This window comes from Dipodomys spectabilis, unplaced genomic scaffold, assembly GCF_019054845.1.
Source record: "Dipodomys spectabilis isolate Male_0828 unplaced genomic scaffold, ASM1905484v1 ptg000003l, whole genome shotgun sequence".
In the NCBI taxonomy this organism is placed as follows: domain Eukaryota; kingdom Metazoa; phylum Chordata; class Mammalia; order Rodentia; family Heteromyidae; genus Dipodomys; species Dipodomys spectabilis.
Genome location: NW_024870680.1, coordinates 18,177,397 through 18,201,308, shown reverse-complemented (window position 1 = coordinate 18,201,308; position 23,912 = coordinate 18,177,397). Strand labels below are relative to the sequence as shown.

General features: G+C 38.6%; 2 protein-coding genes across 2 annotated transcripts; both read right to left on the bottom strand.

Moving 5' to 3' along the window:
* On the bottom strand, window positions 1–951 carry LOC122115418 (olfactory receptor 52D1-like). Its single transcript, XM_042688877.1, has one exon. The coding sequence runs from the start codon at window positions 949–951 to the stop codon at window positions 1–3; it is 951 nt and encodes a 316-aa protein (XP_042544811.1).
* Window positions 952–13,009: 12,058 nt separating this feature from the next.
* LOC122115412 (olfactory receptor 52H1-like) lies at window positions 13,010–14,558 on the bottom strand. The gene has a single exon (XM_042688865.1). It carries the CDS (start codon window positions 14,556–14,558, stop codon window positions 13,593–13,595), a length of 966 nt encoding a protein of 321 aa, XP_042544799.1. The 3' UTR covers window positions 13,010–13,592.
* Window positions 14,559–23,912: the final 9,354 nt, after the last annotated feature.

Below are 23,912 nucleotides of genomic sequence, written 5' to 3'. Positions count from 1 at the left end.
TTATCTCCTCCTTGTAAGGCAGTCCAATATTCTCAGGCGGATCTGTTTGGTATTGATCCCATAGACCATGGGGTTGAGCACAGGAGGTACAAGCAGATAAAGATTCGCAAGTATAATGTGGACCTGAGGAGGTACGTGGTGGCCAAAACGGTGGGTGAAGAAGGAAAAAAAGGCAGGGATATAGAAGACAAGAATCACACAAATGTGGGCTCCACATGTGCTAAATGCTCGGAACTGGGCGTCCTTGGAGGGCAATCGCAACACAGCCTGCAAGATCAGGATATAGGAGGTAGCGATGAGAACCACATCCATGCCAGTGACAGAAAGCGCGACAGTAAGACCGTAAATGGTGTTGGGCTTGATGTTAGCACAGGCCAGTTTGGCTATGCCCATATGCTCACAGTAGGTATGGGGGATGACTTGATGCCCACAGAAAGGTAGCCGTTCGATGAGAATGACAAAGGGAAAAACAAAGACAAGGCCACGAATCACACATACCAGGCCAATCTTCCCAATCATGGTGGCATTGAGGATGGATGTGTAATGAAGTGGACGGCAGATAGCCACGTAGCGGTCGAAAGCCATGGCCAGCAGCACAGCTGACTCGGTAGCAAAGACTGCATGAACAAAAAACATCTGGGTGAGGCAGCCATGGTAGGAAATGACATGAGACTTAAGCCAGAATATTGTTAGCATTTTGGGCAGCGTTGTGGAACAGAGTACCAGGTCAGTAATGGAGAGCAGGCACAGGAAGAGGTACATAGGCTCGTGCAGAGATCGGTCTGTTACGATGATGTACAGGATGGTGCCATTGCCAACCAGAGCAAGGAGGTACATGGAGCAGAAGGGGATGGCGATCCACACGTGCTGGTCTTGCATGCCAGGGATTCCAAGTAAAATGAACGTGGAGGGATGGAAGGCCGTGTGGTTGGGGACAGAGGCAGAGAGCATGCTGAATGTAGAAGAGAGGTCTCTGTCTTCCTGAAAGTGGACAGAACATGAAATCGTGTCACTCAAAAAGCCATTCCTTTCCCCTTAATATCTGTTCAATGTCTTGTCTATCCTCTACACTCGTCAATTCTACTCAAATCCATGTCTTCTTCACTTCTTGTTTAGGTTATTAAAATGTTGTGTAATTAATAGTATTTATCTGTATATGTCTTCTGGTGGAGATTTTTCATTGCTTCCCAAAGAGTCTAACTGTATATCATCAACTGTAATACAGCAGTCTGATTTTTTTTTTTTAGCCTATGCTTTATAGAATAGTTTAAATTTAAGTCCTGTAGTCTATACCACTTTATATCATGTGTTGGATTCCACAACACTGACCTCTATAGATCCCACATCCACAAACTCCCTCACCCCATCACTGCCAATGGATTTGACAATAAGAAATACCAATGGGAAGTTAAATGGGGTGGACAGAAGGGTGAAGTCCGATGTTTATTCCTCCAGTTCCTTTTGAACAAAGTTGTTGGAAGTCCTGCATCCCTTTCTGAATAGGTTTTCTGGCTCTATTTTCTTGTCCTGATTTTATCTTCCCCCTGTCCCTTTAGTCCATGCATTTCAGAAGTGACTGCTTCACCTAGGGAACTTCACAAGCACTTGTGACTTCTTTACACATGCCCAATCCTTTTGCAAATGGTTTCCATATTACATTCTCAACAAATGATCTAAATTAAATCTGTTGCCTTATGAATGGAGCCATATCATTCTTTCTGACAGAAGCATAGAATTCCATTGTGTATATATACCACATTTTCCTGATCCTCCGTCAAGCCCCAGGATGGGCAGAAAGGAAAAAAAAAAAATGCAACATTAAATTCAAGCCCAAGTAACAACACCAAAAACAAAAGGAAATTTTCTCTTGGGAGATTTTCTTATAAATTAGGTGATATCTTACCTTGTGAGGACATGTTCTTTTCATTGTATTAAATACTCCAAGAGGTAATGTGGAATTGCATGCTTAATATTAATAAATTAATCATATACACCTTAGAAACTAGATTGAAAGGGGGGATCTTGGGAAAGAAGTAGATGAATGAAAATGAGAACAGGGGATAAATAGCTAAAATACTATGTGATAAAGGAAGTGGGAAATGGCTAATGAGTCTGGGGGAGGAAACAGATGGGATAGGCAGAATGATGGAAGGAGTGACTCTGATCAAGAAGGTCTAAACACTGAGATGGATATTGTAATCCCCTTGTATAAGCTCTTGAAGTTCAGAAAAGAAGGAGGAGGAGGAGGAGGAGGAGGAGGAGGAGGAGGAGGAGGAGGAGGAGGAGGAGGAGGAAGAGGAAGAGGAGTCATCGTCTACACAATGCATTTCTTCCTTAGTTTGATCATAAAACATCTCTGCCTTATTCTACTTTTCTGGCTTTAGAGTTTGGTACTTTAGAACAGTCAGTTCAGAGCCAGGAAGGTATGTGCTTCAGGAAATTGCCAAAAAGACAAAAAAAAAGTGTGTGTGTGGGGGGGGGGGGTAACAATGCTCAATAGGAAATGTACTCATTACCCTACTCATGTAACTGTAAACCCTCTGTACGGTATCTTTACAATAAAAATATATATTTTAAAAAGACATGGAGCTGGGAAGGTGGCTCAGTGGTAGTGCTTGCCTTGTATGCATGAGGCCCTGGGTTTGATTCCTCAGCACCACATAAGCAGAAAAAGCTGGAAGTGGTGCTGTGGCTAAAGGTGTAGAGTGCTAGCCTTGAGCTGAAGAGCTGAGGGACAGCACCCAGGCCCAGAGTTCTGGCCCCACAACTGGCAAAAATAAATAAATAAATAACCAAAAAAATGTCATGGGCAGTGACTGGGAGCCTTTCAGGGATGCATTAAATCAGAGATTCCTCAGAATACCTGTGGTATCCTTACATGGGGAGACCTCAGTATGTAAAACCCGAACAATGATTCTTACCTTGTCTCAGTCCAGCTTTAAGAGTCAAAAATTCTCATTATTTAGAATAATCCACATCAAGTTCATCCAGTCATTCTTCCCTGCAAAGAATTTTAGAATGTGGAACCACATACAGGATCAAATGCCTCTACGATAATATCAAAGAATGCTATTTTCCTTTAGTCTTTTGCTTATCTAAGACTGCATTTTAGAAGAGCACTATGGATCTTCCTAATTTGTAAGTGTCACATGTATTTTTTCATCTGCTAACTCAACTTTGTTCTGTCACTGTCGATTATATAGGTAATAATGTTATTCCAAGCTTTCATTTGTATTTTAAAATCATAATAATTGTTTTAATGCAGAGTTTACTGAAGTAGTGCATAGTCTTAAAAATTCAAAGGTTCAGTTACAATGAAAAATAAATAATTATAAACATATGAATGCCAATATTGGAAATGTATAAATGTTTGTTCTTTTATCTTAGTAATACAAACAAATGAAATCAACATGAATAATCTTGTTGAGAAGGTAAGTTACAAAGTATTTATGGTTCAATAAGTATATGATCCCTAACACCCAAATGTCTTAATCTGAAAACAATCTCAGGATAATTCTCTGTAGTAAGTGGCAACTTGTTTTCTAGAAGCAACCACTATTAACTTCAGTTGTGCTATGCTTGGCAATGTTTACCTTTTCATTTAGATAATGTCTATAATCACTATTATATATTATATATCACTATATAATGTCTATAAACATTATTATTTGTCTTCAATGTCTTATGTCCAATTTTACAAACATTTATTATTATATATTCTTTCTCAGGCTGCTCTTTTATTTCATTTTTGTCAAAAATATTTTTACTGACAGTCTACTATTTAGCAGTTATAGAAGAGAAGAACACGTTTGATGACATATTAAGCTTATGGACTAAAAAGAGAACATAATTAATCAAAGGCTCTCCAATATATGTGAAACTGCTGTATGGATGAATTCTATGAAAAGACACATGAGCCAGTATCTACTCACAGAAGGCCTTGTAGAGGAAATGATATTTAGTCTCCAAATCCAAGTTTTCCTCAAATGCTTCAAACATTTTTTGTACAACTAGACACCCAGTATTGGCACCCTGCTGAAGTTCTCCTTCCCGGTTATGGTCTGAAAAATGAGAGATCATGACCTAGATTTAGGCTGTCTGAGTTCATAACATGGCTGTATTTCAATTACTCCCCAACTATATGACCTTGAATAATTTTGATATTCCTCTCCATTCTAACATAAATTTCAGATGGTCATACTTTCCAGGATGCATGGTTAATTTAGAAAAGGCACATAAAACATACAATGAATAGTATTCCTAAGATTCTGATATCTCTAACCATCTACATATCTAACCATCTACATATATACTTCTAAAAGAAGGAAGAAATTCCATTTAGAAACCCTTAAGTTGAAAGACATATTGGCCTTTATTGAATCTATAATCAGAAGGTGAGAACACTGGGATTTCACCTGTTCTCAAGTACTGTCTTTGAAGATATCTTAGACTGGTCATCAATTAAATATATGTTTTGTGTGTGTGTGTGTGTGTGTGTCTGTGTGTGTGCGTGCACACGCGCATGCATGCACACACACACTACAGCTTAGTGATTCTAAAGCCTATGCAGGGATATCTACGAGAAGGAAGTTAACTTGGAGGTGTTTGTCAGCTGTGATGAGACACTTTGGAGACAGGAAGTCAGCTAACTTCCTATATTTCTGGGAGGTACTGTGCATGCTAGATATTCAGGAACAATGTCACTCCCTAATTAGTATACAGAGCTTCACTCATGCCTGCTTCATTTGACAAATTGGAAAGATGCAACTACTGTGCTTACTCTATTGGCTGTTTGACTATCAGTATCTTCATACCGTCATGTTCATACCTTAAATATGTTTGACTATCAATATCTTCACATCATCATGTTCATACCTTAAATACTATACTATGAAACTTATTTTTAAAACTCTTTTCCTTTATTTGTATTTTGGTGATGTCACTCCATAATAATATATATGAGAGACATTCACAAAAAAGTTTACAATATTTATTCAGATTAGGGTAGAAGTAGAGAGAGATAGATAACCCTTGAGAAAGACAATACTGATCAGGATTATACATATAAAATTATTATCATATATGCTAATATTTTAATTTTTATTGTTATTATAAAGTTGATGTACAGAGGGGTTGGAGTTACATAAGTCAGGTAATGAGTACATTTCTTTTTGTATAAAGACACCCCTTCCCTTGCTCTCGCCCAGTTTTTCCCTACCGTCCCCACCCACAAGTTGTGTAGTTCATTTTCAATAGTGTCTAGTGAGTACCACTGCTGCATTTGTTCACTCTTTGTCCCTCCATTTCTGTGTTTCCCCTTCCCCTCCCAAATGCAAGTAAATGAACAAACAAGACAAAAATAAAAGAAAAACAGCAACAAAGAAATAAAAACATTTGTTTTTATTTCCTTCAGTCCATTTCAATACATAGTATTTTATAGGATCAGATGAAATAATAATTTTTATTTTTAGTTGTATAGTAGGGTATATGGTGGTACTTATACACATGCACATAATATGCTTTGATCATTTTCACCACTAGTTTTATTTTTTTACCCACTTCCTTTTATTCTACAATTTTTGAAATCTAATTACTCTATTTTCCAAAGAAATGCTTACTTATTTATTTTGAGAAAGGCTGCTTCTAGAAATCTATCTGGCTTATCACAAGTCCACAAGGAAAATAACAAGAGACTAAGACCTCAGACTGCAACAAGGAGGGGTCAGCGATAGACAGAAAAGGTTATACCTGTGATAAATTCTGATATGCATTAAGGCTGACCAAACACCTGCAAGATCTGAGGAACCCTAGTTTCTCAGCAGAATGAAACAACCCCCACATTATTGATATTTTCAACTACCAATATCTCTTTTACTTTCATCTCTATTTCCTCTACATTTCTTTGTGGCTTTATAGAACTGTCTTTAACCTTATTTTTTTTTTTCCATCTTGGCCATTTAACACTCACCCTCGTCTCAGTGGCCAGAAGCAGTTGAGAAGACTTGACCCAGCCAGCACAAGTAGAACAGCTCCTGGATGGAGAAGTGAGCTCCCATTTATCACTACCATGTGACTGAGCTTTTGTCCAGAGAGACAGTGGTTAGCTCAGAGCACCAATGGTCTCCGCTGCTAAATATAGAGGTCAATCTTTACATATGATCTCTGGGGAAACATGACATTCCTGCCAGGACCTTCTGTTAAAGGTTGATCATATTCAATACAGGAGAGAGAATCATGAGGGCCCTGACTTAAGAGATTAATAGCAACAAGATTTCTTTTGTTGGGGGGGAGGGCAGGGAGAAACCAAATTTTCTTAGTCTTGTCAGAGAAAGCAATTAAGGAAGAAAGGAAGAGATATATAATAAGATGTACCTTGAATTGAATTTGTACAACTTCCTTAAGGTTTCTAATTTAGTACCACACATGTGATATGCATTATTTTACCATAATCCACTAACAAGTTAACATATTGGCAGTTGCTAATCCACAAGTCAGGAGTCTTCAGAAATGGTCCACAGTGAAGATATATATATTTATATATATTAACATATATGTTAATAATCATCATCGAGGGTGTCTTTTGACTCTATGAGGTTAAGTAGGCAAAAAGAAATAGATGTGTATGAAGAACATCAGAGATCATTTTATGTTATAAGTGATGAGGAAGAACCAGGGAAAGTCTAAGCACTTTCTAAAGTAAGCAGAGCATATCTTAGAAAGGAGGAAATATACATCAAATAATATAAAATGCTGCCAGCAGATTTCTAAAAGTAAGTGGATGCTGTTTTCATAGGCACATTCTAATTATTACAAATGAAGGAAACCAGGCAGCCTATGTTTCTTTGGGTCTAGCTTCCTTTGCTTAATACTTTTTCCAAGTCTTTCCATACTCTTACAAATGGGGCAATGCCATTCTTTCTGATGGGAGCATAGAATTCCATTATATATAATATATATATACATATATATATCACATTTTCTCATTCTCTTCACCCACTGAGAGGCATCTGGGTTAATTCCATAACTTAGCGATGGTAAACAATGCTGCACTGAACATGGTCATGCTTGTGGCTTCAGTATGGCCTGGTTTGTGGACATTTGGATAAATGCTCAGGAGTGAGATTGCTAGGTCATAGGAGAGCTCTATGTTTAGTCTTTTGAAGAACCTCCATAGTACTTTCCAGAGTGGTTGAACAAGTTTATGTTCCCACCAACAATGTAGTAGTGTTCCCTTTTGGTCACATCCCCACCAGCATCAAGTAAACCAAAAAAAAATTATACTGGAAAATGATTAATTCAACAGAACTCTAAACATTCACACAATGAGACCAAAGGAGAATATACTTAGGAGAGGGTCACAGCTCTGTGCATGTGATCATTAAAAAATGATGCTTATTGAAATGAACTCCAAGAAATAGAAACAAGAAGGGGTTTTAATTGTACTGTTTGTGGTCCTTTTTTCTTTTTTTTCTTGATTTCTCAGTTTATCTTTTTATTATTGAGTTGTAAGAGTTCTTTACATATTCTAGCTACAAGTCCATAATCAAGTCTGTAGAATTGTCTTTTTTCTCTTTGATTGTATCATTGGAAGCACAAAGTGTTGACAGTTTTTCTCCTTCAGTTTTATTCTGTTTTATTTTCTCCTTGTCACTTTTGCTTTCGGTGAAAGACAGCACTGCCTAATTCTAGGTCACAAGGTTTACAGCTATTTTCTTCTTCTTTTATATTTTTAGCATCTGTGTTTAAGTTTTTGACTCAATTTCAGTTCGTATTTATATAATTGCAAGCTGGGATCTAACTTCATTCTTTTGCATGTAGATATCAAATTGTTCCTAGAAGTTGCTGAAGGGACTGGATATTTTTTTGTTTTTGTTTTTGTTTTGTTTTGTTTTTTGGTCGTGGGGCCTGAATGAACTCTGGTCCTGGGCACTGTCCCTCAGCTCTTCAGCTCAAGGCTAGTCCTCTACCACTTAAGCCACAGTGCCACTTTGGGCGTTTTCTGTTTATGTAGTGCTGAGGAATTGAACCAGGGCCTCGTGCATGCAAGGCAAACACTCTACCACTGAGCCACCTTCCCGCCCTAGGGACTGGGGTTTTTTTTGTGATAAATGGTCTTGGCATTCTGTCAAAAACCAACTAAGGCCGGGTGCTGTTGGCTCATGCCTGTAATCCTAGCTACTCAGGAGGCTGAGATCTGAGGATCTTGACTCAAAGCCATCCTGGGTGGGAAAGTCCATGAGACCATTATCACCAATAAACCACTCAGAAAACCAGAAGTGGTACTGTGGCTCAAGTGGTAGAGTGCTCGCTCGCCTTGAGCTGAGGTTCTGAGGGACAGTACCCAGGCTCAGAGTTCAAGCCTCATGATGGACAAAAAATAAATAAATTAAGTGTGGATACATAGATTATTTTGGCACTCTCAATCTTATTCCATTTATTTCTGTATCTTTATTATAGTAACACATAATCTTGCTTATTGTCGATTTGTAGTATGTTTGAAATTGGGAAGTGGGAGCTCTTCAACTTTGTTCTTCTTTTCAAGATTATTTTTTTTTATTTACTTATTTTTTTAGTCAGTCATGGGGCCTGAACTCTGGGCTGGGCACTGTCCCTCAGCTCTTCAGCTCAAGACTAGTGCTCTACCACTTGAGCCACAGCGGCACTTCTGGTTTTTTCTGCTTATGTGGTGCTGAGGAATTGAACCCAGGGCCTCATGCATGCAAGGCAAGCACTCTACCACTGAGCCACCTTCTCAGCCCTCAAGATTATTTTTTATTCTTCTGTGTCATGAGTTTTACAGCAAGCTAGTCAATTTCTACAAAAATAAAGAAGGCAAGTAAATTTTTTTGTGGAAGGTGCACTGGATCAGTAGGTCATTTTGAGTAGTATTACATCATAACAATATTAATTTTTCTAACTCAGGAACATTGTATTCCCTTCCATGCATTTTGATCTTTAATTCCATTCAGTAATACTTCCTTTTTTCAGTATAGAAACTTGAGCTTCTTTTCTTAAATTTACCCCCAAATACTTTATTCTGTTTACAATAATTCTATTAGAAATGGAATTGTGTTCTTAATTTTACCTATGGATTATTTCTAGTGCATAGAAATACAACTGAGGGCTGGGAAGGTGGCTCAGTGGTAAAGTGCTTGCCCTGCATGCTTGAGGCCCTGGGTTCGATTCCTCAGCACCACATAAGCAAAAAAGAAAAAAGCCAGAAGTGGCACTGTGGCTCAAGTGGTAGAGCACTAGCCTTGAGCTGAAGAGCTGAGGGACAGCGCCCAGGCCCAGAATTCAGGCCCCACGACCAGACCCAAAAAAACCAAAAACTAGAAATACAACTTAATTCTTTATGTTGCTTTTGTATCCTGTGACTTTGCTGAGCTTTCTTGTTAGTTTTAATGGCTTTTTGTGTGGAGTTATGAAGTTTTTTTGTTTTTTGTTTTAGCATGGTATGTTACGTCATCTTCAAAGATAAACAGCTTCACTTCTACCTTTCCAATCTTTCATTTCTTTTCTTTACCTAGTTGCCCAATTAGCACCTCCACCATAGTATACACAGAAGGGGTAAAAATAGACATCATTGTCTTGTTTGTGTATGCAGGAAGATGCTTTATTTAGGATATTAATTATTATCCTATTAACTATAAATTTCTTGTAGACGTCCCTTACCAGCTTGAGGATGGTTCCTTATATTTCCAGATTTTTTTTTTTTTTATCACCAAAGGGGGTTGGATTTTGTCATATGCTTTCCTTTGAGATGATCATGTGATGTCTGTTTTATACTCTACTAACACCACATATTATATTGATTTTCAGATGTTAACCCAACTTTGCATTCTTACAATAAATCCCACTTGGTAAATCACATTGTAGATTGTTTTTCAGTACATAGGAACTCAGCCTAGGTACATACTAGGTAAGGGCTCTACTACTTGAACCTCATTAACTTTGTTCAGATCAGCTTCAAACTCATAATTTTCTTGAACCTATCTCCCAAGATACTGGGATTAAAGGTATATATCTCTGAACCTGGTCCTGTATAATTCTTTTTATCTGTTGCAAGATTTAGTTGGCAGCATTTTGTTGTTAAGTAAAGCATTCCTATGTAGACCAAGCTGAACTTCAGCTAGCATTCTCCTGCTGCAGCCTCCTGAGGACTTGTGATTACAAATGAATATCACCAAGACAGAAAGTTCACTGGAATTCTTTTTTTTTCTTTTTTATTATATTTTATTAACTTCAAGTAGTTCAACAAACCAATTTATAAGTGCAATGTATCTTGATCAATGTCATAATCAAAGGTAATTCTTTAAAAACAATCTGGGCTATCGTGTTAGTGTTGAAATTTGTAAAAACTGTATTATAATAAGTTCACTGGAATTATATTGAAGATTTTATTGCCAATATTCTTTTTTTAATGGCAATATTCTTTAGTTATTGTGTTCCATTTGTGGGGCATTAGGTCAACATAGGAATGCTAATATTTGATAAATGTTATCATATGTTCATATTGCATTGAGAAAGAACTAAAACCAAAAAGTGATCATTCAAGAATGAGGAGAGAACTGCTGGACTCATCACTACAGGTGCCATGTAGGTTTGGGGTTAACTTTAGAAGATTTTTGTGGCACCAAAAAATAATAAAATAATGAAATAAATGAAATAATAAAAATGCACATTAGGGAGAGTGAAGGGGGAGAGGAAGAGAATTTTTGTGTTAAAGATAGCTATAAGAATGAACTATAAAATTTATTCTGTCAAAGAGGAAAATTTAGAAATGAGAACAATGAATAAGTGTGAAAAGGCAATAAGAGAAATTTATTACTGAGGCCTTAGTATTCAAAGACATATTGTAATTCCAGAGAAAGGGATCTGGAAAATAAGAGGTGATGGACCAGAGACAAAATGCCTGGAATTTACAATAGTAATGATTTGTATATATTTGTGTAAGCATGTTAAGGCATTTCTAAGGACTTAAATAGCTGGAAGAGCACAGTCCAGATATTTGGAAGGAGGTTTAGAGTGTTGAAAACAAAATGAAGTCATCTACTGGTATAAACCGTTATCCCCAAGAGTAATGGCTTTAAAGAATCTATTATCATTTCTTACAATTCTAGGATCAAGTGGGAATTTCTGCTTTGTTTATCTTGCTCAGATGGCTGCAACCAGAGTTTTCATAGAGTTCTAGTAGTCTCTAAGCTTGATCAACATTTATGCGGTAGATGCTGATTGTTAACTAGAAGTTCAGCCAGGACTGTCCAACACATGACATGTGACTTGGAATTCTCAGTGTAGTGAGTAGATACTAGGAAGTATCCAAAAAGTAAATATTCAAAGATACCAATGAGGAAACTGTAAGGTCTCTTATAGCATTGCTTCAAATATTGTAAAATATCATTTCTATTTTTCAAGGAAATCAGGAAGGTTACTTCAGAAAAAAAAGAGAGACTATACTATAGCTATATGAGGCAATTAATTAATTAATTAATTAATTAATATAATTCTGAAATCCAGGCAGAAATAGGTCCTCATATTTAAAGGCCAGTGACTGCATGGTGGACTCCTGTCTCAAAGACCAGCAGCCACAAATATGATGCCAGAGAAGAAAGAAAGAACAAAAACAATACCGACAAACCAATTCACCTCCAATGGAGAGCTGAATTGGGACACCATGGTGACCAGAGAATAACCAGGAGACAGGACACGAACACGGAGACCTGTGGCAGGACATAATGGCACTGAGCTGGTATGGGCCTGAATAGAGTCAGGTCAGGGGGCAGGGTCACAAGAAACTCCCAGTCCCAGGCACTGGACTGACAGGTTTACTAACCAATCACCAAGTCCCTGTTCCTGCCTCCAGGGATTCAGGCAGGCCTATTAGCTGGGGAGGTGGGGGCTTTACCTTCCTGCACCATGAAGACAAGATACCAAGCCCTACCATCCACCATGTGGCCAAGATGGCACAGGCCAGACCTGACACCCCTATTTCAAAACCACCATCCTTATACCAAAAAAGAACTAATAAGAGAACTATAACAAATTTATCTAATCCAAGTTTCGCGTGACACAGAAGACTTCAGAAATCAAGAGCCAAAGATCCAAAGAAACCTGTAAATTTTTAAGCTTAGGTTTTGTGAAAAGAGTGAATGGCCATGTAGAAATGTGATTAAATGGTAAAAATATGATCTAATGGTAATAAGCTGAGGGGAATGCTACCAGGTCTGTTTGTTGAAATTCTTCTTAGATTCTCTGTGCAGTATTCTTTTCCCTTGGGTAATTGATAGGACCTCTCTAAAACTGATGGTCTTAAGGTCTACTTTTTTAATTTAAATTTTCGATTCCCTGAAATGATCTCAAGGAAGACCAGTATTTCTGCACTCAGTGGAGAATTTCAAGCTGAAAAGTAGCACAACTCTTTGTGATTTGCAAAATGTTCCCACTGGTTTTACAAAAGCCTTGAAGTAGAAGGAGAGAGGTTTCAACTCCAAGATGATTTTGAAGTAGCTGAGGGTATGTGGTACAAGTGGTAGAGTACTTGGCCCTGAGCTTAACCCCTAGTACTACCAAGAAGGAAATTACTTTGAGGTACTCTCAGAGAGAGAAAAAATAGATTATTACCTGCTCAAATTCAATTCCATAATAAAGGCAAGAATAGAAAGTATAGATCTACTGGAATGACTTATAAGCACCTTAAATTCAAATATTCAGTTCAAGTGCTGAGTCTATTTTGTTGAAAGGTAGCATAGAAGGAAAGAAAAGCTATGGGTTCAAAGCAATTCATGTTTTATTAATGTCACTAGCCACAAGAAAGAAAAAAAAACATTGTTTACAGAGAAAAATAGTTCGTTGCATGTCATATTTGAATAAATTAATTTATAGCAGTCATTTGTGGATAAAGATCTCTATGAAGAAATTGAACATAGAGTTCTGAGATCAGAATCATACACATTTGTGGTGAAATTCTTCATCTCAATTGTATTTCTGCTTTTGTTTATAATCTGAATTAACTAATATTATTCTCAATAGCTTAAGTAGATGTGGAAACAATGATAAAATTCACTTCAATTGGGATATATAAATAAGCAGTTTAGATTCTTCTCAGAGCATGCATTTGCAACCTGAAGGTCAGGAAAAGGCTGCAGGAAGAGACCACTGCAAAGTCTAGACTGCCTGCAGATGTGTGAGCCATGAGCTGGCAGCGGTAGTGGGAAGAACCCATAACCACTTGACAAAGAAAGCAGAGAACACTGGGATTCATCCAGACGCTGAGAAACACAAGGCAGGGTGAGTTCTATGTTAGAAAATATCTGTTCTTGAAACATCTGAAAAATTAGCAGTCACCAGAATTTTTAAAAATCTTAGTTTTGCCAGTTTTCTGTATTTATTATTAATATTCTCTTAACACAAATGTGATTAACACAAAACCAAGAAAACCCTGGATTTGTTTTTTCAGACATCTAGGAGATTATTTTCTTCCTCATCTTGGCCTATGCTACTTACATGGTACAAATGCTTGAGTTATCAACGAACACAGCTTAATTTTCTGTCTCTGTGTCTTATATAAAATGTTACCAGAGTGATATGACCTAAATGTCTCCTTCCATTTCCAGTCTCTGCATCTTTTTCAAAGAGATGAGAAGAAGAAATTTCTCCTGGATCTGCTTGGTCTTCACCCCATAAACCACGGGGTTCAGTGCAGGGGGGATGGCTACATAGAAGTTGGCAAAGAGGATGAGAACGTTCTTGGGGACCCTGTGCCCAAAGCGATGAGCCAGGATGGAGAAGAAGGCTGGGGTGTAAAACATGAGGATCACACAGACATGGGAGCCGCAGGTGCTCAGGGCCTTTTGGCGGGCACCCTGGGATGACAGGCGAAAGACAGCACACAAGATGAACACGTAGGAGACGGCGATGAGGATGACATCTGAGATGACAGTCATGAGAGGCACAGAAAACCCGTACCAGATGTTGATGGAGATGTCAGCAGAGGCCAGCCGAGCCACGCCTATGTGCTCACAGTAGGTGTGCGGGATGCTGTGTGTTCCACAAAACGGTAACCGCTTCAGCAGGAAAACATCTGGCAGGATGACAGAGAAGCTCCTTACCACGATGCTCACCACCAGCTTGACGATCACCTGTGGGGTGAGGATGGTGTTGTACCTCAGGGGGAGACAGATGGCCACATAGCGATCAAAGGCCATGGCCAGCAGGATAGCTGAGTCCACTACAAAGCTGAAGTGGAGGAAAAACATCTGAGCGAGACAGCCAGAGAAGGTGATTTCTTGGGAGCCAAGCCAGAGGTTAGCCAGCAGCTTAGGCACTGTGGTAGTGGATAAGATGAGGTCGGTGGAGGCCAGCAGAGAGAGGAAGAAGAACATGGGCTCGTGGAGGCTGTGCTCGGATGCAATGAGGTAGAGGAGGGTGCAGTTGCCCACGAGGGACACGGCATAGATGACACAGAAGGGAATTCCAATCCAGATGTGGAACTTTTCCAAGCCAGGGATCCCAACCAAGGTGAAGGAACTCGGGTTGTAACAGCTCAAGTTGTGCATGGTCTCTTCAGTCCGGGACCCACCAGGTCTTGATCCCTGGGGAAAAGCCCCTGTCAGAATTCACTGTGAAAGCACACATTTCCAGTGTGCTCCTGCTGAGCTGTGTAGGAGACAGCAGCTGCCACCCTCAGGACTTCTACTTTAGGAGCCTCCCAGGATTCCCCACTCCTCTTCTCTTAATGAGCTGAGTGGTATCGGACTAACTTGTTTCTGCCTCTTCCCCTGGACCTTGGCCCCATTCACGTCTTTGATATATTTACTAATCAACTATGTGAAGTGGTGACTCTTGCTAGTCAATAAATGTCTTGTGGAAAAAACAGTCGTAGTTCTTATTAGTTATTTAGAGTAGCCTCAGTTTCCTAAGAAGTCATGAAAGCATTTAAGTATGATAAGAGAAAGGATTGGGGGAAGTTAGTAAGAGAAAAAGCCTAATAAAATATTTCTAAAAATATTATATAGGGGAAGATGAACTATAAAGAAAGCAGAACTTGTCATTTTATAGAATACATATTATGAAAAAGAAGAGTAAATATTCCCTGGAAAACAAATGTGATCATTAACCTGAAGAATTTGACTAAAGGAAGAGAAACAAGAATGAAAGAGGGAGAGAAAAGAAAGGGCAGCTTGCAGTGCTCAGGCGAGTAGAGATTTTTGTTGCACTGTGATTAAAATATTGATTAGAACAGGATTTATCCTGTGTTTAGTTGATATGAATATAACAGGTAGCATTTATCAGAAAATACACAGGGTCAAGTGAACAACATTACTCTATATTCAGTGAACATAGAGGGTGATCTGGGAGAAAAGGTTAAACCCCAGAGGTTCTGAATTCTCTATTCTTACCAGGGGAGCTAACTCCACCTAGAGTCCGAATGTCACCATAAAAATAAACAAAAAAAAGTACAATTTGTCCTCACAAGTGCAATTTCATCCTGTAGAGATAAAATAAGGAATAATAATAATACACCTCTATCTCAAAGTTTTGACAAGATTTGGAGCCATCTATAGGAACCTCCTCTCAGTTTACAGTAAATACAGCTTGCTTTGGAGATGGGTTTTGTTTGAAATACTCTTTGAATTTTAACTCCACTTGTTAGAGTACTTTTGAAAGAAGGAAAGAGACCTAGGCACACTAATATCAGGATGCATTGGAGAATGGCCTCCTAGATTATGAGCCATCCTTAAATTTGTTTCAAAGAAACTTGGTTATTTTCTTCTCTAAAAAATTTATAAAGTCAGTCAAAAACGCTTTTTTGAGGGATGGGGATATTGGCTGAAGAGTTGGTGTTTGCCTAGCCTGCACTAGGCTCTCAGTTTGAGCCCCACTGCCTAGAGAAGGAAGGAAAGAGGAAGGAAAGAAGGAAAGGAAGGAAAAGAGGGAGGAAGGGAGGGAGGGAGGGAGGGAGGGAGGGAGGGAAGGAGGGAGGAAGGGAAGAAAAGAAGGAAGGAAGGAAGGAGGGAAGGAAGAAGGGAGGGAGAGGAGGAAGGAGGGGAGGAAGGAAGGAAGGAAGGAAGGAAAAGGAAGGAGGGAAGGAAGGAAGGTGGGAAGGAAAGAAGGAAGGAAGGGAAGGAAGGAAAGAAGGAAGGAAAGAGAGAAAGAAAGAGAGAAAAAAGAAAGAGAGAAAGAGAGAGGGAGGGAAGGAGGGAAGAAAGGAGAGAGGGAAACAGAAAGAGAAGAAAGATAAAGGAAGAATAAGAAGAGAAGGGAAGAGAAAGAGTGGAAGGAAGTAGAGAAGAAGGAGAAAGAGGGGGGAAAGAGGGGTATAGGTTAGAAAGAAGGGAGGGGAGAAAGGAAGGAAGGAAGGAAGGAAAGAATGAAAGAGATTTTTAAATGGGAAGTGGGCTTTCCAAACAAACTTGTATTTTGGTACATTTGACAGAAATCTGTAGTCTTGTGCACAAAAAAGAGTGAGTAGAGCCAAATAACATTTTCTATCTCTTCCAGGCCTCAGTCACAGCTTTATATAAGGACAATTTAAATATTTAGCTCTGTGAAAGTGCCTACCACATTTAGAAGGTTTACAGTTTCCATATATTTAACATTCCTGGCTATATAACAGACATTTGTCTTCTAATGCTTTTCTAATCCTTTAAAATAAAACATTGGGTGTTTATATTTAAAAAAAAATAAAAAAGAACACACATTTCCTCAACATCACAAGAAATACATCCCAATGAGAGAAAAGTAACCTCTAATTAGTAAAACTACAAATGACAGTCAAAAGAAAATATTCTAGCTGGATACTAGTTGCTTATACCTATAAATCCTAGCTACAGGAGTCATGAATCTGAGGATCACAGTTCAAAATCAGCACAGGCAAGAGACTCTTATCTCCACTCAATCACCAAAAAACAAAACAAACACACACACACACACAAAAAAAAAAAAAAAAAAACAGAAAAGGAGCTGTGGCTGAAGTGGTAGTGATAGCCTTGAGTGGAAAAAACTCAGAGAGATCACTCAGGCACTGAGTTCAAGCCCTAGGACTGGCACCAAAAAGAAAAAGAAGGAAAGCAGGAAGGAAGGAAGGAAAGCAGAAAGTGAGGAAGGGAGAGAGGAGGGAGAGAAGGAAGGAAAGAAGGAAGGAAGGAAGGAAGGAAGGAAGGAAGGAAGGAAGGAAGGAAGGAAGGAAGGAAGGAAGGAAGGAAAGAAGGAAGGAAGGAAGGAAGGAAGGGAGGGAGGAAGGAAAGAAGGAAGGAAGGAAGGGAGGGAGGGAGGGAGGGAGGGAGGAAGGAAGGGAGGGAGGGAGGGAGGGAGGGAAGGAGGGCAGGAGGGAAGGAGGGAAGGAGGGAAGGAGAGAAAGAAGGCAGACAAGCAAGAAAATATTCCGGAAGGGATGTGAAGGGTGAACAAAGGAGGAGGCTGCAATGCTTGGTAAGAAATGTATGCATTATCCTGCCCATGTAATTGTAACCCCTCTGTACAGTATGTTCACAAATAAAATAAAATAAAATAAAAAAAGAAAATATTCCAGGTAATAGGTACTTCTGTGCAAATGTTCTTTGGTCTTATTTCTTTTACCAGAAGAGCTCTTCTCTTCTTAATTCCTGGCTGTGTTGCTGGTCGTATCAGCTGGTCTGCACTTGAAATCAGTAGCCTCCAGACAGACTATATCCTGGTCATAAAATCATTAGTGCCAGGATTCCTGTCTCCCATGCACATGTCCTTCAGAGCACAATGCCTACTTTAGACACTGCTGAAAGAAACTAGAGGCTGCATTGCTTAAGAAAATCCCAGAGTCAGTGAAGTGTTTTCTGCCTCACTTATTGCCTGCAGTGTCTTACTTACCAGACTGTCTTCTGTCTCTAGGTGGACAAAGTTAGTGGCAAGTGTCCATTTGGGAGGAAGTGAATGTAATATCAGAGTGGAAAACAGTCTAGTAAGGGATAAAGGAAAACATTTATGTATTGCCCTGTATTCCCGGGAGGTAGTTCAGGTTAGATGAAGCCTTCAATGTCCATTTTCTTATGAGAGATGGGGCCGATCAGATTACATCATTTCTCCTGGGATGGAATATAATTTGGGGTGTTTAATGGCCTGCAGAGACTGGATCCCTGAGATACTAAGCCTTTGACAAGTTACATTGAGTAGAGGCACAAAGCCTAAGAATGTTCCTGTAGTTTCAGTGTTCTTAAGTCTACTTACATCCATTTGCACTAATACAACGCAAACTCAATTTAAATTTGCATGTTCTTCATACTAGAGCATAAGTTCTGCTGTTTTTGTCTTCAAAATTTTCTTAGTGATTCTCAATACTTTAATATGAAACTTACAGTTTTTCAGTTTACAAACATACACATAGACACATGCACATAATCACATACACATACAAACATAACTGTAAACAAACATTTGTCTACATTAAATCTATGTACCATAAGTTATATATTATAAATATTATGTAGCTCCTCATTAATGTAACTTCTTTAAATTTTCCAAATAATGGATTAAAATGTGTATATGTACTTAGAATACAAATATACAGTTTTGGATGAATAATATATTAGTGTCCTTTAGGCACTATTTAAAAAATTCCACAAACCATAGCTTTCAACAACAAAATTATGTTATGTGACAGTTTTGTTGTTCAGATATCCAAGCCACATAGGGATAAAAAGCCAAGTTAGTAAGAGATCTACATTTCCTTTGAGAAACTCTAGAGAGAAGCATTTCCTTGCTTTTCCAGATGCATAATTCTCCTTCTTGTCTTAGAATTCAAGGATATTATTTCTGCCTCTTTGCCATCATCACATTTTTTCTGTTCTATCTTCTTGTTCCACTTTTAAGAATGCTTGTGACTGCAATTGAGCTATCAGGATGTACCAAGACGACTTCCCTAGTTCAGCATCTATTGACTTTTTTTTTGGGGGGGGTGGGGGTCCGGTCGTGGGGCCTGAACTCTGGGCCTGGGTGCTGTCCCTCAGCTCTTCAGCTCAAGGCTAGCACTCTACCACTTGAGCCACAGCGCCACTTCCGGCTTTTTTCTTATGTGGTCCTGAGGAATCGAACCCAGGGCCTCTAGCATGCAAGGCAAGTGCTCTACCACTGAGCCACCTTCCCAGCCCCTGACTATTTTTTGTATATATTTTTTACTGTAAAGATATTGTACAGAGGGGTTACAGTTACGTGAGTAAGGTAATGAGTGTATTTCCTATAGAGCATTGTTACCTCCTCCTTTGTTTTCCCCCTACTATCCCTTCCCTCCCCACCTCCCCAACTCCTCCTCCCCGCCCCAAGTTGTAAAGTTCATTTTCAACATAGTGTCTTGCACATCTCATTGTTACAATGGGTTAACCTGTATCTTTGTTTCAGTATCTTGTTATTTCCCTTCCCCTCCCCAAATTAGAAAAATGTATATACAAGAGACAGTGCAACAGAGGTTATACCATGGGGGAAGAACATACAAAAGAAACAAAAAACACATAGTACATTATATATACACTAGAAGCAACAGCAAGAAAAATTGAACCTCTTATGCTCCTATCTTGGGGTTCATTTTGCTTAGAATCATCTTATCTAGTCATACGTACATAGCTTTTGACCTTTTCTGCTTGTCCTAGATATATACTAGTTATTGCAAATAAAGGAAACCATAGGACCTATGTTTCTTTGGGTCTGGTTTACTTCACTTAATATGATTTTTTTCCAAGTCTTTCCATTTCCTAACAAATATGGCAGTGTCATTCTTTCTGTGGAGGCATAGAATTCCATTGTGTGTGGGGGGGGGGGGGTGAGTGTGTGTGTATGTGTGTATGTATCACATTTTCTTTTTTTGGGGGGGGGGGGTCCGGTTGTTCGGTCATGGGGCCTGAACTCTGGGCCTGGGCGCTGTCCTTCAGCTCTTCAGCTCAAGGCTAGCACTCTACCACTTGAGCCACAGCACCACTTCTGGCTTTTTTCTTTTTGCTTATGTGGTGCTGAGGAATCGAACCCAGGGCCTCAGGCATGCAAGGCAAGCAGTCTACCACCGAGCCACCTTCCCAGCCCGTATCACATTTTCTTGATCCATTCATCTACTGAGGGGCATCTGGGTTGGTTCCATATCTTAGCTATAGTAAATAATGCTGCGATAAACATAATTGTGCTGGTAGCTTTAGTATGGCCTTGTTTGTGATTGTTTGGGTAAATGTCCAAAAGTGGGATTGCTGGGTCATAGGGGAACTCTATCTAGAGTCTTTTGAGGAACCTCCATACTGCTTTCCAAAGTGATTGAACAAGTTTACACTCTCACCAACAATGCAGTAGGGCTCCCTTTTGGCTACATCCCTTCCAGCATCTGTTGTTATTAGAGTTCTTGATTATAGCCATTCTAACTGGGGTGAGGTGGAATCTCAACATTGTTTTAATTTGCATTTCTTTTATGGCCAGAGATGTCGAGCATTTGTTCATGTGTCTATTGGCCATTCTTAGTTCCTCTTCAGAGAAGTTTCTCTTTAAGTCTTTAGCCCACTTATTAATTGGGCAGTTGTTTCTTTGAGGATTTGTTTTGGGGGGCGGACAAGGGTCTCATATCTAAAATACACTTGAAACTATTGACTAGTTTTATTAAATTATATTGAAAACTAAATTCCTTCCGTCATTGAACTTAACATTATCACAAGTTCTAGACTTTACTATGTAGAATATCCTTGGCAGAGCCATTCTTCTGCCTAGCACATAGCTTCATGATTTGTGTAAGTCATAAAAGGTGGACTTACTACTTCATTTTTGTGTGTATGCACATTTTTTGTAGGTGCATACTATACCACTGAGCCCCTGAACCGCTAAGCTTTACCTGCAGCCAGTTCACCACTCTTGATTAGTACTAATATGCTAGACAAATTAATAATAAAGTATGCATTTTTTTTTGGCTGGGGCTTGAACTCTGGGACTGGACACTGTCCTTGAGCATCTTTTGCTCAAGGCTAGCACTCTACCACTTGAGCCACAGCACCAACTTCTGGGTTTTTCTGTAATGAATTGGAGATTAGAGTTTCATGGACTTTGTTCAAGCTGGCTTCAAAATATGAGGCTCAGATCTCAACCTCCTGAGTAGTTAGGATTACAGGAGTGAGCCACCAGCAACTGGCAAGGGATGTATTTAAATGACTTTTTTTTTTATTTTTGTCAGTCATGGGCCTGAACTGTGGGCCTGGGCACTGTCCCTCAGCTCTTCAGCTCAAGGCTAGCACTCTACAACTTGAGCCATAGCACCACTTCCGGCTTTTTCTGCTTATGTGGTGCTGAGGAGTTAAACCCAGGGCCTCATGGATACAAGGCAAGCACTCTACCACTGAGCCACCTTCCCAGCCCTTAAATGACTTATTTTGTCCCTGCAGAGTGTAGCTCACGTAGTAATGTGTTTGATTAGTAAACACAAGACATAGCATCAATCTCTAGTACCAGGAAAAGCATTTTCTAAACAAGTGTCTCATTTTGTTTTTGTTAATTTCTCTTTGCTTCTTAGTGTTTTATAGATGAATTTTATACACACACATTATCTGCTTTCACGTATTCTAGTGGTTTTCAGATGGCTGATGAGTGGAAGACTAGCTTCCTGATGGTTCCACTGTATCCATACAGTCGGCTCTCCTTGGTGCTCTGACGTCAGGAGGCCAGAGTGGTCTACTTCAGGCAGGCATAATGAGCCACATGGACAATTTCAATGTCTTAGATCTGAGAGGAGGTTGTTTTAATAACGAAGAAACTCATGGTGCTTGTAGAAGGGAGTGATACACATCTCAATTTTATGCAGATTTCAGTATGAGAGATAGAATTTTCTCTTTATTGTTTTTGCTGCCATATAACACTGTCCAAGAGAATTCATAAGGTCCTTAACCATGCCTTAGTGGAATGTAAATTTTACTATAGCAGGAGACTTTGTCTATGTTGTTCTGTATTGTCTCTGACCTATTGTAAACACTTGCATGACACTTAAGCAGATAGACATACAATTACACAGCTATTGATTGATATAATGGTTTTTTTCTTTAATCTGAGATCCAGTCTTGAACTTGGTATCTGATGGTTTCACTTCTTGTCTAATACTCTACCACCTGAGTCATACCTCCAACCCTAATACAATCTTAATTGCTTAGAACATAGTGAAGATCTTTTCTAATGCTGGTGTTATAGTTAATATTATTGATGTGGGTTAGAAAACTATTCTGCTGTTAATCTGATATTAACATTGGCATGACCCCCTTTGTTAATAGTTTCCAATCCTTTATGTATGCTTTGAGAAGTTAGATCACCCTTGTAGATCACTTCTTAAATTTTCTTAGTTTCCTGCTATGTGCAATCTTTCATTTAACCTATTTAATAGTTTAAAGCTGCATTTATTGCACTTTATACTTACAGAATTTTTTTTATTATTGTTACTGGGGTAAGTTGGAATCTCAATGGTTTGATTTAAGCAGTTATACCTAGGGGTCTCAATTCAACATGTCAGTTTAGGAGTATAACGCGTTATCAATGTCACCCCTACCCTCACTCTCCCTCATCTCTCCCATCCCATCAATTTTCCTAGTTCAACTTTCATATATTTACATTGAATATTATGTCTATATTCTCTCACCCTTCCTCTCTCCATTCCACTATTCCCTCCCCCTCCTCTTGACACCACCTTCTCCGTAACAGCTCAGGTTCTAGATTCCTGCTATTCATTTTATTATACCATAGGTGAGTTGTTGAAAAGAGTTACATCACTGGGATTCATATGGACATTTAATCCATTACTGGGGAAATTTAACAGAAGCTACATTTATGAGGAGATATATAATATTTAAACATAAATATTCAATACCATAAATATTTCACTAGTTCCATATTGGTATATAGATTCATAGTCAAATATCCCAAAAGGGATATGTGTAAATTGAGAAATAACTTATAAAATTACAAAATTCATGTCAATGCAAAGTGCTGAGATTTTGAAAAATTTAAAGAAAAAATGGCAGAACTTACACCCTAGTATGAAGAACATAAAAATATACATTGAATTTGCCTTGCATTAGTACAAATATATACAAGTAGATTTAAGAACACTGAGACTACAGGAACATTCTTAGGCTTTGTGCCTCTATTGAATGTCTTACTTTTCTAGGGCTCAGTCTCTCAGAAGTCTGTGGCTATAAGCTATTAAATGCCCCAAACTACATTCCATCCCGGGAGAAATGATTATCTGATTGGCCCCATCCCTCATGAGGAAATGGACATCTTCATCTAACCTGAACTACCTCTTGGGAATACAGGGAAATGCATAAATGTTTCCATTTCTCTTACTAGAATGCTTCCCACTCTGATATTACATTCACTTCCTTCTAAATGAACATTTACCACTAACTTTGTCCAACTAGAGACAGAAGACAGGAAATATTTACATATGTAAAGATTATTATTTGAAAGTAATAATAATAGTCAATAATATTAGTAATATTAATGGGCATTATATTTTTTAAAAAAAGAAAAATTTCTAAAGACCACAGAAATACAATTAATAGAAACCTAGATTTCCAATGCAGGTGTGTATGATTCTGAACTCTCAGCTCTATATCCAATTTCTTCTTGGAAGTCTGTATCCACAAATGGCTTACAAATTACTGTAAACTAATTTCTCCAAATCTGTTGTAAAACTCACTATCTCTATAAGAAGTGTTCTTACTTGTGTTTTATTTTATCTGTCTTTTTTAAATGTCTAATTACACCAATAAAAGCATGGATGGGAAAGCCATAAACCTAGTTTCTCATTCATTCTCCTATATTACCTTCCAAAAAAATTAATCCAACACTTGAATATTTAAATTTGAAGTGCATATAAGTCATTCCTGTATATGCAGATATATACATATATGTATATATGCATAGATAGATAG